The 25,876-nt window shown below is 32.2% G+C and overlaps 1 protein-coding gene across 1 annotated transcript; it reads right to left on the bottom strand.

Moving 5' to 3' along the window:
• Positions 1-24,115: 24,115 nt before the first annotated feature.
• LOC143538393 (uncharacterized) lies at positions 24,116-24,627 on the bottom strand. The gene has a single exon (XM_077031964.1). It carries the CDS (start codon positions 24,605-24,607, stop codon positions 24,146-24,148), a length of 462 nt encoding a protein of 153 aa, XP_076888079.1. The 5' UTR covers positions 24,608-24,627; the 3' UTR covers positions 24,116-24,145.
• Between the last annotated feature and the right edge of the window lie 1,249 nt (positions 24,628-25,876).

The following is a 25,876-nucleotide window of genomic DNA, read 5'->3' as shown; positions in this document are numbered from 1 at the left end:
TTAACCACTAACTGTTGTTATATGAAGATGATAATTAGTTAGATTTGTTTTTGACTAAGTTGGCCCGTTAAAGTATAAAATGTGACGAAATATATTGGGAAAACATAACAATTAACTTACCTCATTGAGACCTCATATCATTGGATGATAAAAGTCATAAAACCAACAAATACATGTTTAAACCGTATATTAACATTAAATCGAAATCGAGGATTTGGGAATAGAAATAACTAACCATATTAATTCGAGCACTAAATAATGAAGAGATGTAGATACAAATCTTATATTGAAGATGTAATCAAATGAGCTGATAACGATGACGATTTCCAAATGATTTCAGTTATGAATCGATGGCGAATGATGTTGATGATTGAGCATAAATGATTCTGTAAAGAAAAATTATGGCTAGTTTTATACTTTTAATCTTGAAAATGATGGTCAATTAAGATGATTGATACCTTTAATCTTGAAGACACTCAATTATTGAGATATGTGGAAAGCGATTGAGAGATTAAAGGAGGAACAATTGCATATGCCTATACACAGTTAACTTAATTCAAAACACCATAAAGTAATCATTAATTTAGGAGTAAAAAATAATCAAGACTTATCGTATTTTGATGCTTCTGGTGCAACGTGATGTATAGGCACGGATATTCAAACTCCTCAACTGAAAGATGATAAACAGGACATTATGTAATCCGATTCATCCATTCAAGATCATCCTTGGGTTTGCTTGCTTTGGGTGATTGTTTGCTTCAGTCTCATCGGCATAATTATGGCTCTTTGAATAAAAACGACAATTCAACATGCCAGCATGTAAAAAGTTTACTCGTTTAGAAGTTGTACACCAAACCCCACTTCATAAACTATTTAAACATAAAGATTTCGACCAATGAATGGTCATTTTTACACAATGTTCTTTAAAATATGTACATGCACGCCAACTGTTTGAGCCAATAAAAGCAAAGTTATATGAAAAAAATTGTACAAACTGAACATTAAAGCAAAATCAAGGTTTAAAATAAATTGAACATGGGGACAACGAATTCATCAACGATACGTCTCCTCCAACGATAACAATTAAAGCAAAATAAACATAAAAACAAAATTAAAATCGGAACCCTAACATAACAGCAAACATATACAAAATTAAATGTGAATCGCTGAAAAACAATTAGAAAGAAAAGAATTGTATACCTAAGTCGCCGGCGGATCGAGGAGATGTGGATGATGATGATGACATGCGGTGATAACAATCGGTTTGTTTGGGTTTTTGAAACATATTGATGCAAGGATTATAACACGGTTGTTCAGGTTTGAGGGATCTGGCTTTTTAGGAAAAGGGGGGTAATAATGGTTTAGGGTTTCTGAAACTGAAACATCACGATGAAGGATGATGAGATTCGGGTTATAACTTCAAAAAAGGGGAGTGAGTGATAACTGATAAAGGATTCAGAAGAGACGCGGGATTTTGAGAATGAGGATGGGGTAGGAATAGGGCACGTGGCAAAGAAAACCTTTGTTTATTAAGCAGTATAGATTATATAGTGACTACTCGAATTTGTCAAACAAAATTAACCATCATTTTTTTTTTGTTTTTTAATTTTTAAAACTAACATTTTAGTTAACAACTTTATATATATATATATATATATATATATATATAGGATAAGGATCTTAAGAGAACCATTGGTAAATTGAGGGCTGAGAACCATTTTGAACCACTAAAAAAACCTCTAAAAAATAATTAAAAAATTATAAAAAAAAAAACCGAAAATTTTTAAAAAGTAAAAAAACCAAAATTCTTATATTTCATTCAGGTTTCATTAAAAAAAACCAAATTTTTTTTTCTTTTTAATTCGTATTATACCTATACACATATATATACTTTCATTTAATCTCTAGTTACGAAATGTACACATATGTATACTATTATTTATCTTAAATTATACATGTGTGTATAGGAAAAAACATGTGTGTACATATTATACATATATGTATAATAAAAAAACCGATTTATTTTCTATTTAATTCGTATTATACCTATACACATAATAATTTCATTTAATCTCTAGTTACGTAATGTACACATATGTAAATTATCATTTACCTTAAATTATACATATGTGTATAGGAAAAAAAACATGTGTGTACATATATGTACATATTATACATATATGTATGATTTAGCTAAACCAAGAATTTTTTTTTTACGTTTTTTTTCTAGAAACCGGGATGATAAATAAGAACTTTGGTTTTTTTACTTTTTTTATTTTTGTGTTTTTTTTTGTTTTATGATTTTTTTTTTATTTTTGGGTTTTTTTGTCGTCCAAAATGGTTGTCATAGTTCTCAATTCCTAAAAAATTCTCACATGATCATGATTATATATATATATATATAGACAAAGTATAGAATGAAAACCCACTTGAGTTGTGAAAACTCGTGAAAACCCTATGTAACATCATTTTTTTTTTGTTACATGTAATATATGTTGTTGCATTTAATATAAAATATCAAAAACATAAAAAAAATGTTTTGCTATTATATATGTTTTTAGAAGAGAGAAAATGTAAATTAACTTTTACATTTTTTTATTAACTTTAATTGTGGACCAAAAGATTTAATCTTTAATTAAAAACATGTTACTGAGAATGAGTTTCTAAAGTTTTCACAACTCAAGTTGGTTTTTATTCTAACCTAACCATATATGCACAAAGTACAACACACAATGCATAAATTTATGAGATTTTAGAGGTAATGTGGACTTTTTCACCTCTTCTACAGTTTACAAACAATATTTGATTCAAATATATTTGCAAGTATAGTCCTTTAATTTCAATCACAATTTGTTAATATATATAATAGTTACACATTTACCCCCTTATTCTAAACTGACTACCCCTACGACTTTTAAACGGCCATAGCTTTTTCCACATTAATATTTTTTCAACAAAAAAATACATCATAAAAACGATCATTTTATTCTCTTTAATTTGAGTATGGTATTGTCATATTTTTTTAATTTTAAAAACTTAACGTGTTACACGATTACCAATTAGGACCGGCAAACGGGCCCGGTCGGGTGGGTTCGGGTCATGGGTAATGGTTACAAACAAAACACGAAATACAAAAAAAGTTAATTTGGTTTAGGTCTGGTTGAGACCGTTTATGCACGTATCGACATCGGATTGCGCACGTAAAACCATTGCGTGACGCGTGTATCAACACCGAATGCATGCCCGATGTCGCGTTACACACACACTATAGTTGGGTTACACGCATGCTGATGAGAGGTCAGGTGCGTACTAACACCGGTTACGCGTTCGATGTCGTGTTTACACGCATACCCCGCAACATCGCGCGACACCCAGTTAGTAGATATAATGTAGTAGATATAATGCAGGAGTGATAGACAAAAGTAAGAGTGTTAATTTTAATAGTTTTACTACTTATAAAGCACATAGTGCAAGCTTAAAGAGGGGTAAAAGGATCATTGTGAAATATCTCGCGTCTTTCCATTTTATTTAAATTAGTTACAATTTTTACGCTTTAACTTTAGTCATGTTTTTGTAAATTTTAAAAATTTTTACGTGATTGCCCCCCTCTTCTTTAACCCTCAATTTGACAACTTTATTTAAAATTCTTATTATTTCCATATCTTTTAATATATTATGATATATAAAAAACCGACTTACCGTTGCGACGCACATATTTTTGTCGACGTTTTGAAAATTTTGCTCAATATCGACCTATCAATTATAACATCCAAGTTTATCAATGTTCCAATGTACAAGTTGTTGATGATTATGTAAAACACTTAATACATATGCTATAAAGAAACCTGTTTCTTCAATCTAGCAGTTAGGCTTCATCAATTTTTTTCCCCTCAAACCACCCTTCTTCGACTATATGATCATAATATCCGTTTTTATGTTGATATTTTAAAATGATCATTCTAAGGCTTGTTACTAGATTTTATTATGTATTTATGTGATAAGATTAAAACTTTGTCATCGACGCAACATCATGCGGGCTTACTGCTAGTATATATAAAATTGTAGGTTTAGATAAGTGAACTCTTGCCATTGTGTTATATGTGGTGAACAGGAGGAAATTGCGGATCATCTACCTATTTCTTATAGAATGGCAATTTCGATTTGGGCGATTATCAGTCAATGTTGCAAAATTACATCGATTTTTGCATTATTGATTTAAGAATGTTGTAGTATGTTACAAATTCATTCCCGGAATCAACAATAGAAAAAAGCTAATTCAAGCAATTTGCCAAATCACACGTGCTGGCGCATTTAGAAAGCTCAAAACGAGAAAACTTTCAATAACAAAGAAATTCCTTTCATAAAATGATAGACGACAAAAAAGCATCGGGCTTTTTGTAAGTAAAAAATCTTCAATTGTTTAGTTCTTTATACCGAAAAGTTTTTAACTTTGGACTTTGCCTTCTTGCTAGTGCTTGGTTTTGGTTCTTCATATAACTTTTTTCAAAAAAGAAACCATTAACAAATATACTATTATAATAAACAAAAATCTATTTGTGTCACTTGGCACCTAATTGATTATATTTGTGTCACATGGCAAGATTTTTTCAATCATTAAAATCTTTTTTTTCTTTATTTAAATAAAAGAATAATCAAAATTGGTAAATGATTCCATAACCGACAATTTCTTTAAATATGCCCCTCTTATTATGAGTTAATTATTTACTAATTAATAATAATAACTACTAATAGCGGTGTAGCATGGTGAGGTAATATTATTGTAATTTATAAGACCTCACGAATGGAAGTATCTCCACCGGACATGGACATGACTCACATGAGTGCATATCATGAATCATCATCATCATTATTATTTAAAAAACAAAATTAAAGAACTTAGCTTAAATAATCAAATACTACTGTAATCTTTATAATTAATCAATCATATTATATATACAAGTGCCTAGTTCAAAACTAACTTGAAGTAGAAAATTGTGAGAATTGCATAAACACTTATACGTTATGCATTAATAATATAATCACATGTAGTTAAAGAGAGTATATATGTCTATATTTGTGCCATTTTGCAAGTTTTTATTTTCAATCATTAAAACCCTTTTTAGTTTAAAAAAATAATCAAAACTGACCCGTAACCAACCCTTTGTTATAAAAAAATTATATTAATTTCCATATAATTTATAGGAATATCTCATAGAAAAGTAACCAACTTTTAAAAATGTTTCAATTAGATCACTTGTGCATATTTTTCCCAAATCGGGTCACTAAATCTTCAAATCGAGTCTCACCGAATTTTTTGTACATCAAGAAAGAAATGAAGGATAAGATGTGTCGGAATTTACAATATATGTAGTTAAATTTAAAAAATTTTAATTATATTAAAATTTAAAAATAAAAAATAAAATTCACATCGCCAATCAGTGTCAACTTAAAAAAAAAGATAAAAAGATTTCCTATGTGAAACAAAAGAGAAAAAGACTAAAACAACATGTTAAAAAATTTAATTTAATAAAATATGAAAGTTGAGTGACATAATTTGAACACTTTTTAAAGTTGAGTGATTTAATTTGAACATCTTTAAAAGTTGGTTACTATTCTATGAAGTTGCCCCTAATTTATAACACACATGCTGACTTTTCCTGCCTCCCTAAATCATATCTGACGCAATTGACTTTCTCCTAAATGAAATCAGACACAAAAAACTGCAATTTGAAATCTTATTTGGAGAATAAAAAATCAATCACAAAATCTCAAGCTATTTCGTCTATCAAATCTCAGTTGTGTCGATTTATCTGTTTATACCTTCATGATTTCTCCAAAAATTGATAATAAACCTCTAAGGTATACGATTTGTTTACATGTTTGATTTTGGTTAAATTTATGATAATCTAGGTTAACGTCTTAAATTTTTTACAACACTATTGAATTTGTTAAATAGTAGTTTGTAATTTCTATCACCATATATATGTGTTTTTATTGATGATTATGTTACATCTGCTCAACGTTTGTTCCCATAGGGTTTCCATGCAATTTTCAAATTGAGGAAAAAGTTGATTAGGCTTTACAAACTTAATAAATTTGATGTAAATGTTATGCTTGTGACTAATTTTGATAACCGATAATGATACATTTATAGAACATGTCTACTTTGTTGATATAACTGATGAATTATGTAATAATTTGTCTTTTTATATCATAAATGAAATGGTGTTACATATGTGTGTGTGTGTGTATATATATATAAACTAGGTTAAATACTCGTGCATACACGGGTTGAGTAAACTATATTAACAAAAGATCAAAACAATGTGAAATACTTATACTAATTTGGTATTAGATGAATAGATATGAATATGTATTACGTGGAATACAATAAAATTTTCATAAAATACAAAAAGAAAATTAGATGGTAAATTTTCATTAATCTCTAAAAATTTCTTCATATACAACATTGTCGTTACCCTCCTCATTGAATATTAAAAGATTGACTCCATCTTTAATTTTAATGTAGAAAGTGTGACATAAATCTCTAAAAACTTTTATTGTATATAATGCTTAAAATTTATTTAATTAACTTTTCTTATTAATCACACACGATTGTTACTAAAAACATAAATCATTTTGTACTAATACTAATTTGATATAAGGATTTATATTTTTAAGAAGAATTGTGTTTAAAAAGAAAAAGATTGATACAACTCATACAAATACTTAAATAAACAAAACACAAAGTTTAAATAAATATATTATATTATTAAGCAATATAATATAAACTAATATTTGTGTTTAATATCCAAATACACACACACACACACATATATATATATATAAACAAAACGTTAGATACTAAGAGTTTAAAACAATGTTAGTTCACAAAAAATGAAAAGATATTTTATAACATAAAAAACATTATCTTAAATATAAAAAGAAACTTCATTTTTTAAAGCAACAAAACATCCCAAACAAAATGAAACCATTATAGGTTTTAGATAGCAGCGACCATTAGATATTTTTGTCATTTTACATGTATTTTTCCTGAAAGGTATTTATCTGGATTTGATGCATACAAGCATGTCACACTACATGGCCGACAATGAAAATTACCGTTGTTAACATTTTTTTATTTTTATGTGAAATAACCAATTTTAATTAAAAAAAATGTTGATACACGTTTTGTACATCTCAGTCTTTATCAGAACATTAATGTAATTAGTTTAAAGTATAGGGATCTTAATGTAAATATGGCTAAATGGGCCATTCGCTCTAATGTAAGTTACATTCGTTACCCTGTAACGAATGTAACACATTCGTCTAATCTATAAGCTCATTCGTTAACCCAGATTAACGAATGAGATAACGAATGAGGGCTACTCGTTATATATTAAATGTATTAACGAATGAAGAGTTCATTCGTGTGGTTTAATGTAACGAATGACACATTCGTTAACTGTTATGTTAACGAATGTCATCCCCTATTTATATGTTGTAACTTATTCATTAATGTAAGTTTTCAAGTTTGTTTATCAATTCTCTCTCGTTACTCTGCCAATTTATTCTTTCACATCATTCGTATCAATCATAACGTATATCGACCTTAATCGTATACCTAAACATCATGTATCGTTGTAATCATAAGTTCTCGATCCTAACCAAGCTCTTTCAAGTGGTATCAAAGCCTTGGATCTGATCTTCGATACATAATCGAGTTAAAACCGTAATCAATTGATCAATTTCGAACATGAATTGTTTGATTTTGTGATTTAATTGAAGTTAAAAATCAGAGACTGGTTATTCGTTAAATTGAACCTGATTGAAGAATGTTTGTGACTTCGGACATGGCTAGATAGGTTCGGATTTGGTGTTGGATTGTTTTGGTATAAGTTTTAAGTAATTTCAGTAAGATTCGGACGAGTTTGAAGTTGAAATTGGAAGTTTGAATCGTTGAAGACTGATTCGTTAAGATGAAGTCTTATTTGTTAGGATGAAGACTGATTCGTTACACTCATTCGCTAAGACCTAACCGCTCATTCGTTACAATTTCAATCTCATTTGTCACGCTAAGATCAAACCTTATTCGTTCAACATTATTCGTTCAACCTTCTTCGTTAAGCCTGATTCGTTAAGCCATATTCGTTAACTTTCATTCGTTAATAAATATCTTAGACATTCGCTAAAGTAATCAACTTTTAACGAATATCCCATTCGTTAAAACCTGTTCGTTATTAGCTATTCGTTAATCTGTTAATGAATGTGAAGAGATTCATTAAAACCCATTCGTTACTTATTCATTCGTTACTGGTTCATTTGAGTGAATAGTAAACTTTGTTAATCCCTGAAGTTTATCAGTTGGTTTATGATGGCTGCTCAGAATTCATCTTATTATGCGTTAGAATCACAGAACGTCTTATTGCAACAAATGCTGACGATGGATAACGAGATAGGCAGTCATAATAAATGTCCCAAGCTGTTGAAACTATCAGACTTTGCCCGTTGGGAACCAAGATTCCGTGCACATCTGGGATCTGTGCATCCTAGCAGTGTTCGTTTTCTTGATGATGTTTATGCTGCACCACTGATCGGTAATGACAACACGAGTTGGACTCCGAAACCGTTTAAAGAGTATGAGACAAATGAGTTGAAGGACTTTGAAAGTGAGACGAAAGCTTATTCTACACTCACTATGGCTTTACCGGAACATATTTTTCATCAATATAGTACGATCAAAGTCTGTGCTTCACTGTTTACTACCTTGAAAACCAGAAGTTTAGGCAATACTCTCGAAAGCAAGAAGACTTTAGTGAAGTTCCAATTCAGAAACTTTATTCTGATGAAAAATGAAACTGTAGAAGAAATGATCAACCGTTTTAGCCACTTGATTGTTGAAATGTCTTCTGTTGATCTTGAGCCAACAGCACATGACAATATTGATACTTTGAAGAATGCTTTACCTACAGACTATTCGACGTTCCTGTTTGTGCTTAAAGAGAACGGATTCTTTCAAATCGACCCAGATGATCTTGAGCTTATGGATTTGAAGTGGAACATGGTCATGAGTGTTCGAAAGGTTAAAAGATTCATGTAACGAACGGGAAAAGATCTTCCCATGTTGAACAAAAGGGTTGGGTTTGATAAGTTAAAAGTCAAGTGTTATAATTGCAGTGAATTTGGCCACTTTGCCAAAGAGTGTGACAAGCCGAAGAAAGATTATTCTGGCTCACGCAATTCTGTCCGTGCTTCTACAAAGTCTTCATCTGGAGGAGATAAAAGTAACACTGCTGGCTCTGGTGATCAAGACAAATCTCCTGTTACTCAAGCTTTATTGGTAAAATGATGGAGTTGATTGGTCTTAGCGCTTATTGGGAAACCAGGCAAACGTTGCAATTGTTGAGCTTGTGGAGAATTTTGAGGATGCCAGTAGCGAAAAAGTTTTGAAGAGTAGTGATTCATCTGACTCGGAAACTGACAGTGATCAATCTCTGTCATCTCAACCAGAATAAACTCTTGAGAAAACTGAATCTTATGCCTGCATGGCTAAGATAGATGAGGTATGTCCTACACCTCAAATTAATGTAAATGATCCTGCATCAATAATGATGGATTGTTCTGAGTGTGCTGTGTTAAAAGCCAAACTTGAAACAGCATTAACTCAAAACAATACATCTACTAATGATTACTTTACTATCAAGGAATGCTATAAGCAAAAGACAAAATTGCTTGAGCAAGCTAATCTGAAAATTCAGAAATTATCAGATACTAATCATGATCTTAAAGCTAAGGTTCATTGTAAAATTATTGAAGTGGATCAACATTTAAAGGAGATTCTTATCCAATCTCGAACAAGAAAAAATGGAATTAAATCATAAACTTAGTAAATTCAGAGATTCTTCTTTCTTGTTGAATGAAATAATCGAGGTTAATCATTCACATAAAAAGAACGAAAAAGCAGGTTTGGGATACGTCGAAATTCCTCCTCCATTTAATCAGGATTACAGTAGCATTCCTAAGGCAGAAAATTCTTTAAATATGTCTACTGATAAACCTGAAAATGTTGATTCATTTGAACCGACTCGTGAACCATTTAATATTGAAAGCAAAAAGGTGTTTACCAAAAATGAAATGGACGGTTCAATTGAGGAGCTGACTGAAACAGATGTGATTGTTAAAAATAAGACATTCCAATTGACAATCACATTCTGTGTGAACAAGAAGATTTTGAAAAAGCTGTTTATGGTGCAAAATCCTCAAGTGTTTCTTCAAACAATTCACGTGTTCCTAAGGATATTCCTAAAGTAATTCCAAAGGAACATGTTAATGTAACTTCCACAGACAAGCTTTCAGTGTCTAATGAGGAATTAATGCGATTCATTAATCCTCCACTGAAAACTTCAACTGGAAAAATATTTAAATTAAAAGGTCTCTCAAAAGTGTTTTCAGACAAAGAAGTTCCATTGAATCTTCTAAAACCAGAATTGATTGAAAGTGTATTTCAAGATGAAACTACTGAAATGACTGAACTTGAGAAGAAATTCTTTCAATAAAAAACTAGTAATGTTCAAAAACAAAAAACAAATGTTTTCAAACCTATAAAATTCATAAAATCGTCAGGTTTGGAAAATTCATCAAATTTGACAAATCTTGAATTTTACAAAACAAAGAAGGGTTTAAAACATGAGTCATCAAATAAGGCCACTTGTGGAATACCTAAATCTATTGATCTTAAAACTTTGATATCACAAACAACCGGTACATCATCACAACAAAATTTAAATGACTCTCGACTGTGTTTCAAGTGTGGTGAACCAGGTCATGTTTCAAGATGATGCAAAGCAAAGATCAACAATATAAAAAATTATTCAACTTACAAGACTAAATCTTTTTCAAACACAAAGGAAAATCAAGTTGATGATTCTATGATAATGTATTCAAACATCAATCCGAGGAAAGTAATTCGGGTTGATACTCTTAAAGTATTAAACACATGTGTTGATCGTGCTCAACCCATCTGTTTAAACACAGATTCGGAAAGAATCCGTGATGGTTATCTTAAGAAGAAAACTAAAAAAACTGCCACTTATTCTCAAGTACCGAATACGTGTATTAAATTATTAAGTTCTCCAAAAGTTTCAAAGGGAGAGCCCAAGACTGAGGCTTGGGCTGCCTTTTTGGACTAATCATTTTACTTGTTTGTGCAAGGTACATCTAGGTCCGTATCAAGTCAAAAATGGATATTGGATAGCGGATGTTCTCGGCATACCACCGGCAACTTAGACCTTCTGAACAACATTAAAGATATTCAAGGGGGTTATGTGGCGTTTGCTGGTAAGCAAGGAGGAATGATTACAAAAGAAGGGGAAGTTTCAAACGGTAGAATAACGTTTGAAAAAGTCAATTATTGTGAAAAGGTGGATCACAATCTGTTGAGTATTTCACAGATTTGCGATAAGAAGTTCACTACCATATTCACCAAGAAGGAATGTGTTATTCTTCAACCGGGATACACAATTCCAGAAGACATGGTTGTCATGCGATCACCTCGATCAAATGATATTTATGTACTTGACATGAGTTACGATGTCAAAGTTTCGCCTTCATCTACTTGCTTCGTATCTAAAGCAACAGAGAAAGATTCTATTCTTTGGCATAGACGCATGAGACACATTCACTTAAGAAAAATGAACTTTTTGATGACAAATGAACTAGTGAATGGAGTGTCCCTCAAGAAATTTAAATTTAATGATCATTGCGTCGCATGCAAGAAGGGGAAACCAAAGAAGAAATCTCACCCGACCAAATCACTAAACGATATCGTTACTCCTCTGGAACGACTTCATATGGATCTCTTTGGTCCAGTGAACCGTGCTAGCATTGCTGGAGATTTGTATTGTTTAGTTGTGACGGATGATTTCTCCCGTTACTCGTGGGTATTATTTATGGGATCGAAAGATCAAACTCCTGTGCTAATTCAGAACCTTATTACAAAGATCGAATCACTTTACAAAATGAAAGTGAGACGAATTCGTAGTGACAATGGAACTGAGTTCAGGAATAATGTATCGGATTTCTTCTGTATACAGAAAGGAATTCATCGGGAATTCAGTGCACCTTATGTTTCTCAACAGAATGGGGTGTCTGAACGAAAGAACCGTACACTGATTGAAGCTGCACGTACAATGCTGGCTGATTAAAAGCTACATGTTCAATTCTAGAACGAAGCTGTGAATACCGCCTGCTACACATTGAATCGCGTACTAACGGTAAAGAAGCTCAAGAAGACTTGTTACGAGCTTCTACATAATTGTACGCCGAACTTAAAGTATTTGGAACCATTTGGGTGTCCATGTACTGTGTTGAAGAAAGACGTTGGAAAGTTCGATGAGAAAGCTTTTGAGGGTTATTTCTTGGGTTATAACTCTTCGAAGAAGTGGATTTTCAATCTTTCTTCTGGTTGCGTGGAGGAATGGTATCACGTTGATTGTCAAAGTTATACGACTCCACCAATTGGTACAGGTCCCGATTGGATGTTCGACTACGATCGATTATTTAACTCTTACATCAACAGTTAATGACATACCTGAAGATCTTGTTAGATCGTATTTGGGGGACCAATGTCTTCCAAGTCCAAGGTTTTCTTCGGTTGATGCAAGTGACTCTCCTAATGTATCTAAAACGTCAAACGATGTTTCTGAATTCTCCGATGATGCTGAGTTTGTTGATTCATCATCTGTAATGATAGATAAAGCTCAAGAAACTACCGAGCCTATTCTAATCAGTGATGATTCATCATCTGTCTCTTTAGACACCGCGGAGGAGAATATCACCAATTTGGATGATAATGTATCTGTTCCTGCGAATCCTACTTTACGGATTCATTCGCAACATCCACAGGATCAGATAATTGGTGATGTGAACGACGGAGTTCGCACAAGGCACCAATTGGCTAACATATGTGATGATCAATCTGATCATAATGTATCTCCTACTGAGGATTCGATTGTTTGTGCTTATGCGGATATGCACTCTTCGGGTATCCTTAGTATCGCACAATACACCTACTTTCTATCACAGATAGAACGACAAGTGTCGCAATGGCACTCACGGAACCATCATGGGTTGAAGTTATGCAGGAGGAGCTGCAACAGTTTGTTAGACTGGGTGTATGGGACTTAATTGACAAACCCGATCGCGTTAAAAAGGCGATTCCTGCAAAATGGGTTTTTAAGTGCAAGAAGGACGACCGTGGGGTTATTGTGCGAAATAAGGCACGATTGGTCGTTCTTGGTTACAATCAACAGGAAGGCATAAATTATACAAAAGTGTATGCTCCGATGGCACGACTGGAGGCTATACGAATCTTTCTTGCCTATGCAGCCTACAAAAACTTCAAAATTTATCAAATGGATGTGAAATCGGCATTCTTGAATGGAGCAATTCATGAAGAAGTGTACGTGAAACAGCCTCCTGGCTTCGAGGATCCAGACTTTCCTGAGCGTGTTTATCGTTTAAACAAAGCTCTGTATGGTTTGCATCAGGCCCCAAGAGCCTGGTATAGTACATTGGCTAACCATCTGATTGAAAGTGGATTCAAGAGGGGAACTGTGGATTGTACGTTATTTTACAAGAATATGGGTGATGATCTGCTCCTCGTCCAAATTTACGTGGATGATATTATTTTTGGTTCGACAAACGATAGTTTATGCAAAGAATTCGAGAAAACGATGCAAACAAAATTCGAGATGAGTTCGATGGGAGAAATGAGTTTCTTTCTGGGTTTGCAAGTTCACCAGTTTGACGCCGGGATCTTTATCCATCAGACAAAATATGTGAACGATGTCTTGAGCCGATTCAGGATATTCGATGGCAAAATTCCCTCTACTCCTCTTCCCGTGGGTCACATTTATCACCGGATGAATTGGAGGATACCGTAGATCCGACCCTATATCGAGCCATGATTGGATCACTCATGTATTTGACTGCTTCTCGACCGGACATTATGTTTGCTGTCTGTTTGTGCGCTAGGTATCAATCGAGTTCCCGAGTGACTCACCTAGCGGCAGTAAGGCGTATCTTACATTATCTGAGGGGAACTCTAGACATCGGGTTATGGTACCCCAAAGACGATAAGTTCGATCTCACCGCCTTTACTGACTCGGACTATGGGGGTTGCAAGATCAATTTCAAATCGACAACAGTGGGATATCAATTCTTAGGAAACCGGCTTGTTTCCTGGCAGTGTAAGAAGCAGACAACGGTCTCAACTTCAACAGCCGAATGTAACATCCTAAAATTTATAATGTTGAATAAAGAAAGTTATGTTAGTGATTTTGCGTTTTTAATTATTAATATCGAGTAGGAGCTGGTCATGGACTTGGATTAATTGAGATAGGATAAATGAGAATGGGATTTCAGGGATATAAATACCCCCAAAATCCCAAAATATCTCATTTCTCACCAAACTCCACACACACTCCACACACTCCTCAAAACACACACATACTAACCGATCAAGATTCGAAGCCAAACCCCGAGATTTTGTTGATAGATCTGAGTTGGTAAGGTAAGAACAATCCAACAAAGCTATTATTACTGTAAATGGTTAGGATTGGATGGGTTAACCGGACCCGAAACCCAAAACTGCCCAAATCGGACCCCTAAAATGTCGATTTTAGGCCGATTTGATGGTTGGGATTTGTAGGCGCCGATCATACGATTCCGTGGGTACCAAAATCGAGTTATTTGGCTAAGAAACGAAGGAGTTATGGGCAAACAGATCTGCAGCGCGATAACTTCGCCTGCAAGATTAAGTTCGCCTGATGAACTTCGCCTTCAAGCGTAACTTCGCCTTCAAGCGTAACTTCGCCTAAGGATAACTTCGCCTACGGCCAAGTTCGCCTAAGGATAACTTCGCCTACGGCCAAATTCGCCTAAGGTATAACTTCGCCTGAAGCCAAGTTCGCCTAAGGTTTAACTTCGCCTGAAGCCAAGTTCGCCTAAGGTTTAACTTCGCCTAAAGTGAAGTTCGTTTATAAAATAAATTAAAAACCTAATGGAAAATGTGTTAAGGCAGTTATCGAAAATAAAATTTTTCCAAGCTGACCTGGCAGCTTAACCCCAGCCAGGGGCTCTGCCCCTAGAACCCCGCTGCCAGGGGCGCTGCCCCCGGACCCCCGTTCGTTGTGGGTCATATATAGATAGAAATACAAAACGAGTAGTAGTAGTTAATTGATATGTGTAAATATTATACAGTTAGCCGAGCCCAGTTAAAGAAAGGAATTACGATCAACGGCGAGCGTAACAGGATCCAGGTGAGTTTCTAGCCCCATTCCTTGTTATGTTTTCAGGGCTGTGTGCATACTTGATGTGTTGTTAATACATTTATCCTAAGTGATAAGTGTATGCCATATGTGATGTATGTGATATGTATGAATGATTGCTTGATGGTTCGTGAACGATCTTCGGATATTGCACGTACTGTCAGGTTGTAACGTTATAAAGCCATATGTGATATATGTGACATGTATGAATGATTGCTTGATGGTTCGTGAACGATCTTCGGATATTGCACGTACTGTCAGGTTGTAACGTTATAAATATGGCAAGTATGATATGTATGTTTATGTGTATGAACGTAATAAAGTTAATAAAAGAAGGAAATGACGGTTGTATGGTTGTATGGTTACGAAAAGGGTACCGAGCCCTAATAATACTCGAGGTATGATGTATGGTTGTATGGTAACGAAGAGGGAATCGAACCCTACTAATATTCGAAAACAAGGGACCAGACCCTTATAATATCTGTGATGTTAGGGACCAGACCCTTATAATATCTGTGATGTTAGGGACCAGACCCTTATAATATCTGTGATGTTAGGGACCAGACCCTTATAATATCTGTGATGTTAGGGACCAGACCCTTACAATATCTGTGAGGATAGGGACCAGACCCTTATAATATCTGTGATGTTAGGGACCAGACCCTTATAATATCTGTGAGGTTATAGGGCGAAAGGCTCTTAAAAACGTATGATTATGAATGTAAAGAAAGTATGTAAGTAAGAAAGAAAGTATGTAAGTAAGAATGAAGGTATGAGTACTTATGTGTGTATGAAAGAAAGTTATGAGGTTTAGTACGTATGTATGTAATAAGGTATTGTATGGTATTGTATGATTAACTAGAACTCACTCAGCGTAGCTGACTTTTAGTATGCACGCAGGTGAGTAGGATGAGACAGCTGGCTTGAGTGGAGGACACATGGCAGAAGACTAAAGCCTGGCATCTGAAGATCTGATATGTTTTATAAGTTATGTTTTGATTTTGAAAGACAAGAGGAATGTTTTAAGACATGATTATGAATTGATATGTAATGTTTTATGAAAGTTTTATATTCCGCGTAAAGATTTAATTAACTCTGATATTTAGAACTGTGTTTATGAGTAAATCCAACACGAAAGTAGGGTTACCGGTGACGGGGCCTTACACCGAAGCGGAGTATGTGGCGGCCTCGAGTTGCTGTTCACAGGTTCTCTGGATCCAGCAACATTTGCGGGATTATGGTTTGAAGCTTCTTACTACTCCTATTTTTATTGATAATTCTGCTGCAATCTCTATCACCAAAAATCCGGTTCAACATTCAAAAACAAAACATATTGAAATCCGTTATCACTTTATACGTGATTGCTATGAAAAGAAATTAATATCAATTGATAAAATTCATACGGATTTTCAAAAGGCTGACCTTTATACCAAAGTTTTTGACAAAACGCGTTTTCAATACTTGCTTGGTATAAACGGTTTAAAATCTTTCACAGAAATTCAAAAGCTTGGTTAGATAATTTTTTTTGTTTTTAGGAGGAGAAAATAGAAAAATACAAAAATATTGTGTTTTAGTTTGTACAGAAAAATTCTATAAACTCCAAAACATTCAAATATTGAAAAATACAAAAACATTGAAAAATGCTCAATCAAAATTGAGTTTTTGAAGCAAAAAGGGAAAATGATAGTACATTGACTTAGCGGACCTAACACATGAATAAAGTAGACTAAAAAGTGCCGTAAGATCAATTGTATGATGCGTATGATAGGCTTTAACATATCGTATAAGTGCTGAAAAGATATAAACCTAAATGCTTGCCAAATCTAGTGGTATTACATCTTGATGCATAGTTAATATCTGTATTAAGTATCAAAAAGCTTTAAAGATTGCTGTGTGTGCATACATTCATTTTTGAAGAAAAATCTATTTTGGTTTATCTTTAATTTTGCAAAGAAATTCAACTTCATGTTTTCTTTATTATTTATTCAAATCTTGGATTCTCTCCTGCGCGATAAGATTATCCGACATGAGGGTTAAGATTTGGATATTCTGCTTTATTTTCTTGGTGTTTCGTATAAATCTTGGACTTTCTTCGCACGATAATACGGGATTATCCGAATTGAGAGTTAAGATTTTATGCAACTTCAACTTATTTTATCTTTTTATTTGTTAAAATGGAACCTTATCTGCGTGTAGTAATACCGATCTTAAGGGAAAATTTTAACTTTCTGCTTTATTTTCTTTTCGTTATATTTGTATGAGTCACAGCTAATCAATTCAAAGAAGAAAAACGTACATGTGAAATTCAATGTATAAGAGATATGAAACTGTGTCTGACAGGTGGGTTCCACATAAGATTTGAGCTTAATTGAACCTTAAAATGTATCGTAAAGTTACGGACGGATCTGTCTAAAGTTTAAAGTGGACAATTATATCTGCAATCTTCTTTGGGTTACGTGCATAATAATGTCAAAATTGAAGTGTAGTCTAGGACGTTTTTAGTCAATATGATTCTCTGCTCAACTCATAAAAATATGTACTGCTTTTCATTTACTATGTTTAGTTCTTTACTACTTGAAAATTTTCAAAATATACAAAAAGATTTTGTATTTTTATTTTTTTTTCTGCTTTAGTTTCAATTTGCCAAGCTTGCGAATTAAATCATTGAGAAAAGGAAAAAGAGTTAAAACCCCGGAAAAAGTTTAAGTTAATTCGTGCTTAACGTATTTTCAATTGGTAACAATTGATGTTTTAACGTAAAAATCCGTTTAAGTTAAGTATTACCGATCCACGGTGATCGGGTATTTTAATGTATGCAATTAAAACCTAACTTGGATTTAATTGATTATTTAATTCATTGATTAAAACCCTAATTGGTTTTAATGATTATTTAATTCCTTAAAATGAGAATTTTGTCTCATTCGCTAAGGAACATGGTGATTCGTTAAAAGGTTTAACGAATGTAAAGCCTTTCTTTATTTAAATATAACGAATGAGTTTCTCATTCGTTATAAAGACATTCGCTTCCGTTGTGCATAACGAATGGAAGACATTTGTTTAAACATTTAACGAATAAGAATGGTTAATGTATTATTTGTTAAAGATTAACGAATGACTTATTGATTCATTAAAGATTAACGAATGACTTAGTTATTCGTTAACAATTTAACGAATGAGAGAAGATTCGTTAAAAATTTTAACGAATGAGATTCAACAGTTAACGAATGAGGCCATTCGTTAGTTCAAATTTTGAACGAATGACCTTGATTCGCGTGAAATTATTGGTATTATGATAATCGTACAGGTGAAGCGGTTATTGTTTATGGCCAGGGTTCACGCACGAAGATGTTACGTGTAATTGATCCGATGTGGCTGGTCAATCTATCTGAGTCTGACAACGACGCATTATTCACTAGTCAGATCAGATTCGCTAATGTAAAGGATTATGATCTTGCAATGCAGTTTCTGAGGATTGTTCGTGTCTGCTACGCATACAAGATTCATAGCTGCGTTGATTGGAAGACAAAGATGTTTCAACGCTAAAGTATGATAAAGAGCTCAAGATGAGGGGGAGTTTGTTGATACACGTTTTGTACGTCTCAGTCTTTATCAGGACATTAATGTAATTAGTTTAAAGTATAGGGATCTTAATGTAAATATGGCTAAATGGGTCATTCGCTCTAATGTAAGTTACATTCATTACCCTGTAACGAATGTAACACATTCGTCTAATCTGTAAGCTCATTCGTTAACCCAGATTAACGAATGAGATAACGAATGAGGGCTACTCATTATATGTTAAATGTATTAACGAATGAATAGTTCATTCGTGTGGTTTAATGTAACAAATGACACATTCGTTAACTGTTATGTTAACGAATGTGGTCATCCCATATTTGTATGTTGTAACTTATTTATTAATGTAAGTTTTCAAGTTTGTTTATCAATTCTCTCTCGTAACTCTGCCAATTCATTCTCTCACATCATTCATATTAATCATAACGTATATCGACCTTAATCATATACCTAAACATCATGTATCGTCGTAATCATAAGTTCTAGATCCTAACCAAGCTCTTTCAAAAAACATAGGATAGTGTGATTATATAAAAATTAGTTTCTAAGTTTTTGAGCATGTTATTATTATTATTATTACTATTATAGTCAGAAAGTGAAAGATTTTAAAAATCTTGAATGATTTTTAAAATTAAAGTGTTAAGTGTAGTTTATAGTTTAAATTAAAAATAAGATTTAAGTATAAAATTTAAAGCATTTACTTTTTAATATGAAATTATTAAGACTATTATTTTGTATAATTAATTAAATTGTAAGAAACAATGAAATGTTACATTAAAATTTTAATACAAATATTATAAAAGGATATCATTAAGAAACATTTGTTTTTGTTAAAATTAACTATTATTGGGGGGGGGGGGGGGGATGTTAGAATTCTGGTTCTTGATGTCAAAAAATGATGGGTTATGGAATGCTTTAAATGATTTAGTTTAATAACATAATTAATAATTAAAGATGAAAAGATAGGGAGGCCACTTGGCAAAATATTAGGTTGAACCATTATTTTTGTTTATTATAATAGTAGATATATATATTATTTCTTATTTGTGTAACTAACTTATTTGCAAAGTTAACGTACATTATTTCTTGTAAAGAGTATATAAGTAAAACAAATAGATGTGTTCATTTGTGGATAATCATATGTATTTCATAGTTTAGCATCAGTAATTTTTTTGTTGAGATTATATTGGTTTGTCCATTTTTCATAATCAAATGATTATTTTTTTGGTAGTTCCTCATATTTTGTTTGTAAATAAAACATATATAATTTAATGTTACAAGCATAAGCAGGTACACCTCTACAGACTTTTTATATAGGACCAAGTTTCTTTAAGATTGTGAATTTGCGATGTATCTTGAAAGACTTTTTATGAAAAACATGTTAATATATATGTTTTTTTAATACCATTTATGAATCAACATATTTGATTAATGATATTCTTTTCTTATGTAATTCAAGTGTTACCAGCTAGATATGCACAATCATATATAAACATTTTTTTAGATTTATGATAACTTCGTCATGTTTCTTTTTTTTCTTGTGTCATTTGTAATTTATTCGATTTTATAAATTTGTATATTCATTTATTAAAATAAAAATATTATCTATCTAACCCGTGTATCACAAACTTAATAAATTTGATGAGGCTTTACAAACTTAATAAATTTGATGTAAATGTTACGCTTGTGACTAATTTTGAGAACCGATAATGATACATTTATAGAACATGTCTACTTTGTTGATATAACTGATGAATTATGTAATAATTTGTCTTTTTATATCATAAATAAAATGGTGTTATATATATATATATATATATATATATATATATATATATATATATTATTTCTTATTTGTGTAACTAACTTATTTGCAAAGTTAACATACATTATTTCTTGTAAAGAGTATATAAGTAAAATAAATAGATGTGTTCATTTATGGATAATCATATGTATTTCATAGTTTAGCATTAGTAATTTTTTTGTTAAGATTATATTGGTTTGTCCATTTATCATAATCAACTGATTATTTTTTTGTTAGTTCCTCACATTTTGTTTGTAAATAAAATAAAACATATATAATTTAATGTTACAAGCATAAGCAGGTATACCTCTATAGACTTTTTATATAGGACCAAGTTTCTTTAAGATTGTGAATTTGCGATGTATCCTGAAAGACTTTATATGAAAAACATGTTAATCATATGTTTTTTTATACTATTTATGAATCAACATATTTGATTAATGATATTTTTTTCTTATGTAATTCAAGTGTTACCAGCTAGGCATGCACAATCATATATAAACATTTTTTTAGATTTATGATAACTTCATCATGCTTCTTTTTTTTCTTCTGTTATTTGTAATTTATTCGAATTTATAAATTTTTATATTCATTTATTAAAATAAAATATAATATATCTAACCCATGTATCACACGGGATACTAACCTAGTCCTTAATATCATATTATTATGTTTACTACCAAGATAATATTGGAAAAATGGATCCTTAATAATATATTGCATTTAATAGGGTGAACAATAGATGATTACAATTCGGTTTGAATGGTGACCAAATTGCTAATTAAGGTTTTAGGACCCGCCAATTTTATTAGTTTGATGGTTCGGTTTTGAGGTTTTAATGGTTTATTGGTTTAACCGTTCGTTATTACCATGTTAAACAATTAAAGATAGTTTATAATTATAGGATGAGATCCTGTATAAATAGATTCAACATAAAAAGAATACAAATAAGTATACCAACTATGTTAAGCTGTAAACACTGTACTAATTATTGTTACGTTAATTCAATAGTTGTAATGTTGTATTGTAAAAATTATTATAGTACAACAAAATGAATCAATAGAAATTACTTTAGTTCAAACTTATTATTCTATTTGTTTTTACGCTTCTTAAATTAAAAACTTGTTTAGGGGGTGTTTGGGATTGCTTATTTTCACCAACTTATAACTTATTAACTTTTTAAAAAGTAATAAGTTTTTTGGGATTCTTTATATTGTAAGAGGAAAAGTTTCAAAAGTTACAATGTTGTAACTTACTAACTTAATGAAAAGTTATAAGGAGGTAAAATAAGGAATCCCAAACACCCATATTTAATCCTAATGCTACAATTAAAAAACGAAATCTCGATCAGTATCAAGTTTATTTAAGTATTTTAATTTTAGTTATTGTGCCTTGTTTAATTAATTAAAGTGCATTTTTATTTAATCAATTATTTAACTTTTAAAAATTTTCAGAGTGGGTTGAGCTGCTTAACTGACGGTATCGACCTACACCATCAATAACACTTATTCCTCCTTGATCTTCCACGCTTCGCTTGAATCCTTAGGTAAGCTCACTCGGTTGACATTATTGTTTTGGTTAACGTGGTTGCTTGAATTCATGGTTACGAGTATGTACTTTTAAAATAGAGAGGAAGATAGTGGATGGTGTAATTTTTTTGTACACATTCATATACTCATTTATAGTGTAAAAATAGATTTTAATTATCATTATTTTTTTATTTAATTTACCCAACATCCATTTGTTTCATTTGACGATTAAAAGTTAATATTACACGAGCGCATGTTGTGGTCCAAATCTTGCGATCTTAACTGACACCGAGAGGTTGGTAGACCTTCGAATTCTGGCACAGAATCTAATGGATCGTCTGTCCCAGTCGCAACAGTTAGGCGGTCATTGTCAACGGTGGTGGACATAACACCTTTCTGCACCTCATAAGGGCTTACCATCACTCTCACTCTACTATGGCCTCAGGAAACTCACCTCCTGATACAAATTTTATTGCCAAACTTTTGTTATTGAAAATGGCAAATGTAAATGTGATCAGAGTGTTGATTCTGGTGTCTATTTTGATGTGATTATTTATATTTCATTAATATGATCAATATGCCAAATTGTTTTTTCATTGCAGTCACAATTATTGTTGTTAAACTTTACAAGAAATTTTAGCTACATCTCATCCTCTATAATACTTTTTTATTCTTTTTTCGCTTTAATATTTTTTTTTATCTTTATACCACTTACAACAACTCACAAAAAGTATAAAAATATATATAGAGAATAAATAGTACATCAAGCATACACTTCTCTTTAATTGTTCACTAGTTTAGACACAAAAAGTACCGGTAATTTTATTGATTTCTCTAAACTTTAGAGAAATTGTAGATATAGAGAACCTGCTATAAATGCTATTGAAACTTTGTACAATCTGAAATATCATTTTATGTAAAAATATCATTTTCATGTAAAAGCTTTTATGCTCACTTGCATATATATGCAAAGAGATTTCACTTTCACATGATAATTTATCCAAATTGCAAGTACCACCAACAATATTCCAACCCTAAATGTTGATGAGGGTTTAAAATCTGATGATGGTTAGACGAAAGCCGGTAAGAAACTTCGATCTTGTTAAATACTCAGGGAGATGTTATATCTAACCCCAAATCTGTTTAAAAGAAAAATCTAACTCCGAATTTCATCATGGGTTCGGTTTATATGAAATAATCTAGTCTATTAAATATGACTATATAAATCATATTATTTTGGCACTATTCTAGAATTTCAAATAAAATGACTATCTTAACATATTTAGACCCAAAGAACTTTTGAATCTATTACCCTATTTTACCATCTCAGACCATGTCAGACCCATCTATTTTACCATCTCAAACCATTAGCTATTTTTAATTTATTTCTATTTGACTGGTGGACTGTTTTAACTTGGGTCAACAACATTCTTAACATAAGTAGAAATGGCCTCTTTCTTCGTTACTTTATATAGATCTTGAATCAATTATATTAAAATCTTTCATTTGAGCCATAGATTATGGTAACAAGTTTTGAACTAGCCAAATGTTGGTAACAAAAAGAGGGACAATAGTGTAATTTCCCACATCACCACTCAAAGGACAAATGGGATATAACCATCAATTTGACCAAAAGCAAACCCAATTGTCAATAATCATGTATTTGCTCTTTGGCTTCATGTTCACATCTCCCACATGACATGTTTTTATATCCTTACAATGATTTGCTTACACACAAAAAAAAAAATTAAAAGTTTGTGGATAAATAAAGAAACATTACGAGCTAACAAAACCCCCCTTATCTCGGACAATTTAGCCAGTCAAACTATAAGAAAGTAACAACACTGGATATCCTTACTATATAATTTGATTGGTAAGACTGCTATCAGACAAATCATATTTCTGATTTACTTAACGCCATTGGCTTCAAAAAGCTTCGAGAAAGTGAGCTTCTTCAACCGATTCGTTATCGGATTCGCCCATGTCTTATCAGGAACTCCACATTTCACATCAACTATTTCAACCAAGCAAGACCCCTTTTTCACGTTTTTTCTTCCGTTACTAGTTCCATTACCATCCACGGATACACTATCAGACCGAAGAAACGGATTCCTACTATCTCTCCTAGCATGATGATTTTTGGTTTTTTGGTCAACACCAGTATGCTTTCCATTCTTCGTGTCACCAATACTATTACCGTTACTGCTACTGCTAGTGCTTGCTTCATTAGGTAATGGGACCGCACTCGAAGATCCAACTTTAATTGACTGAAGTTCTCTTGTCATCAAAGCATTGATGGTACCAGTGGTTCCAACTTTGATGGACCCACCACCACCCTTGATGGCTTCTAGGGTCTGACCTTCAACCATGATTGGTGGTATATCAAATCCCCTATGTTTCAAGATTTCTTAAATTGTGAACATGTTAACAAGTCCAACAATAATAATACCCAAAATCAAATAACATGTTTTAACAAGAAACAATAATTGTAGGAGATTAAAAAGCTTACCGACAAAGACAGAAGTTGCATAGGATTAAGGTTTGATGTGTTTATAGGATGATCAAGTGAAGAAGATGTGTGTGTGTGTAGAGTAAGTGTATAAAGATTGATGTTGAGAGGAGTGTGAAAGCCTAAGGGAAGATGAGACAAGATCCGGCATGAAATATTGTATAGACGTTGGAGATCACAAATCACCTAAAAATAACTTATATTAAAATATTTATTTATTTTGTGTGTGTAATTGTGTTCCATTTTTCTTTCATGTTGCTTTCGTTGACTACTGTTGAAGTTTCAAATTGCCATTTAATAATGAACTTGACTGTATAATACCACTAAATAAATAAATACTATCACTCTCAATATAAATAAATGTAGAAAAACATAAGGTAATTTTAATATTTATTAGACGGTGGACTTGTCGGCATGTAATTTTTTACGTATTAAGCGCTTGGCATGACATCAAGATTTGTTTGGCAACGATATGAATTTTCTTTTACCAGACTTAGCTTAAATTTTTTTAGTTGAGTGAATTGCGGTTTTCGTTCTTGTGGCTTTTTAAATCTGTGGTTTTAATCCGATAGTTTCAAATGTGCGGTTTTCGTCCCTATGGTTTCATTTCACTTGCAATTAAACCTGAATTCACTAATCCTGTTAAGTCTGGTCGTTAAACCCGTCAGTGTGTCCTTCACGTGAGAGGCAGTTTTGTCCTTTTTTCCCAAAAATACATCACAGCCCTTCACGTGAGGGGGCTTGCGAATTAGGACTGGGCTTTATTTGGGGAGAAAAATGACAAAACAAGCCCTCACGTGAAGGACAAGCTGATGGGTTTAACGACCAGACTTAACGGGATTAGTGTATCCGGGTTTAATTGCAAGTGAAATGAAACCATAGAAACGAAAATCGCAAATTTGAAACTATTTGACTAAAACCGCATATTTGGACAAACCACATGAATGAAAACCGTAGTTTACTCTTTTTTAGTTTTACAAACTTCTACTTATAATAATATTATTATTATTATTATTATTATTATTATTATTATAGCATATTAACATATATAAACGCATAACTTATTAGTAAATTACTAATTATAACACACATCAAGAAATATAAGCCATTTACCTAATAATAGTTAATA

This window comes from Bidens hawaiensis, unplaced genomic scaffold (genome assembly GCF_021521415.1).
Source record: "Bidens hawaiensis isolate Kalapana, Puna unplaced genomic scaffold, B.hawaiensis_p1.1 tig00011619_1, whole genome shotgun sequence".
NCBI classification, from domain to species: Eukaryota; Viridiplantae; Streptophyta; class Magnoliopsida; order Asterales; family Asteraceae; genus Bidens; species Bidens hawaiensis.
The sequence above is the reverse complement of the archived record's forward strand: the minus strand, read 5'-3'. Positions and strand labels throughout refer to the sequence as shown.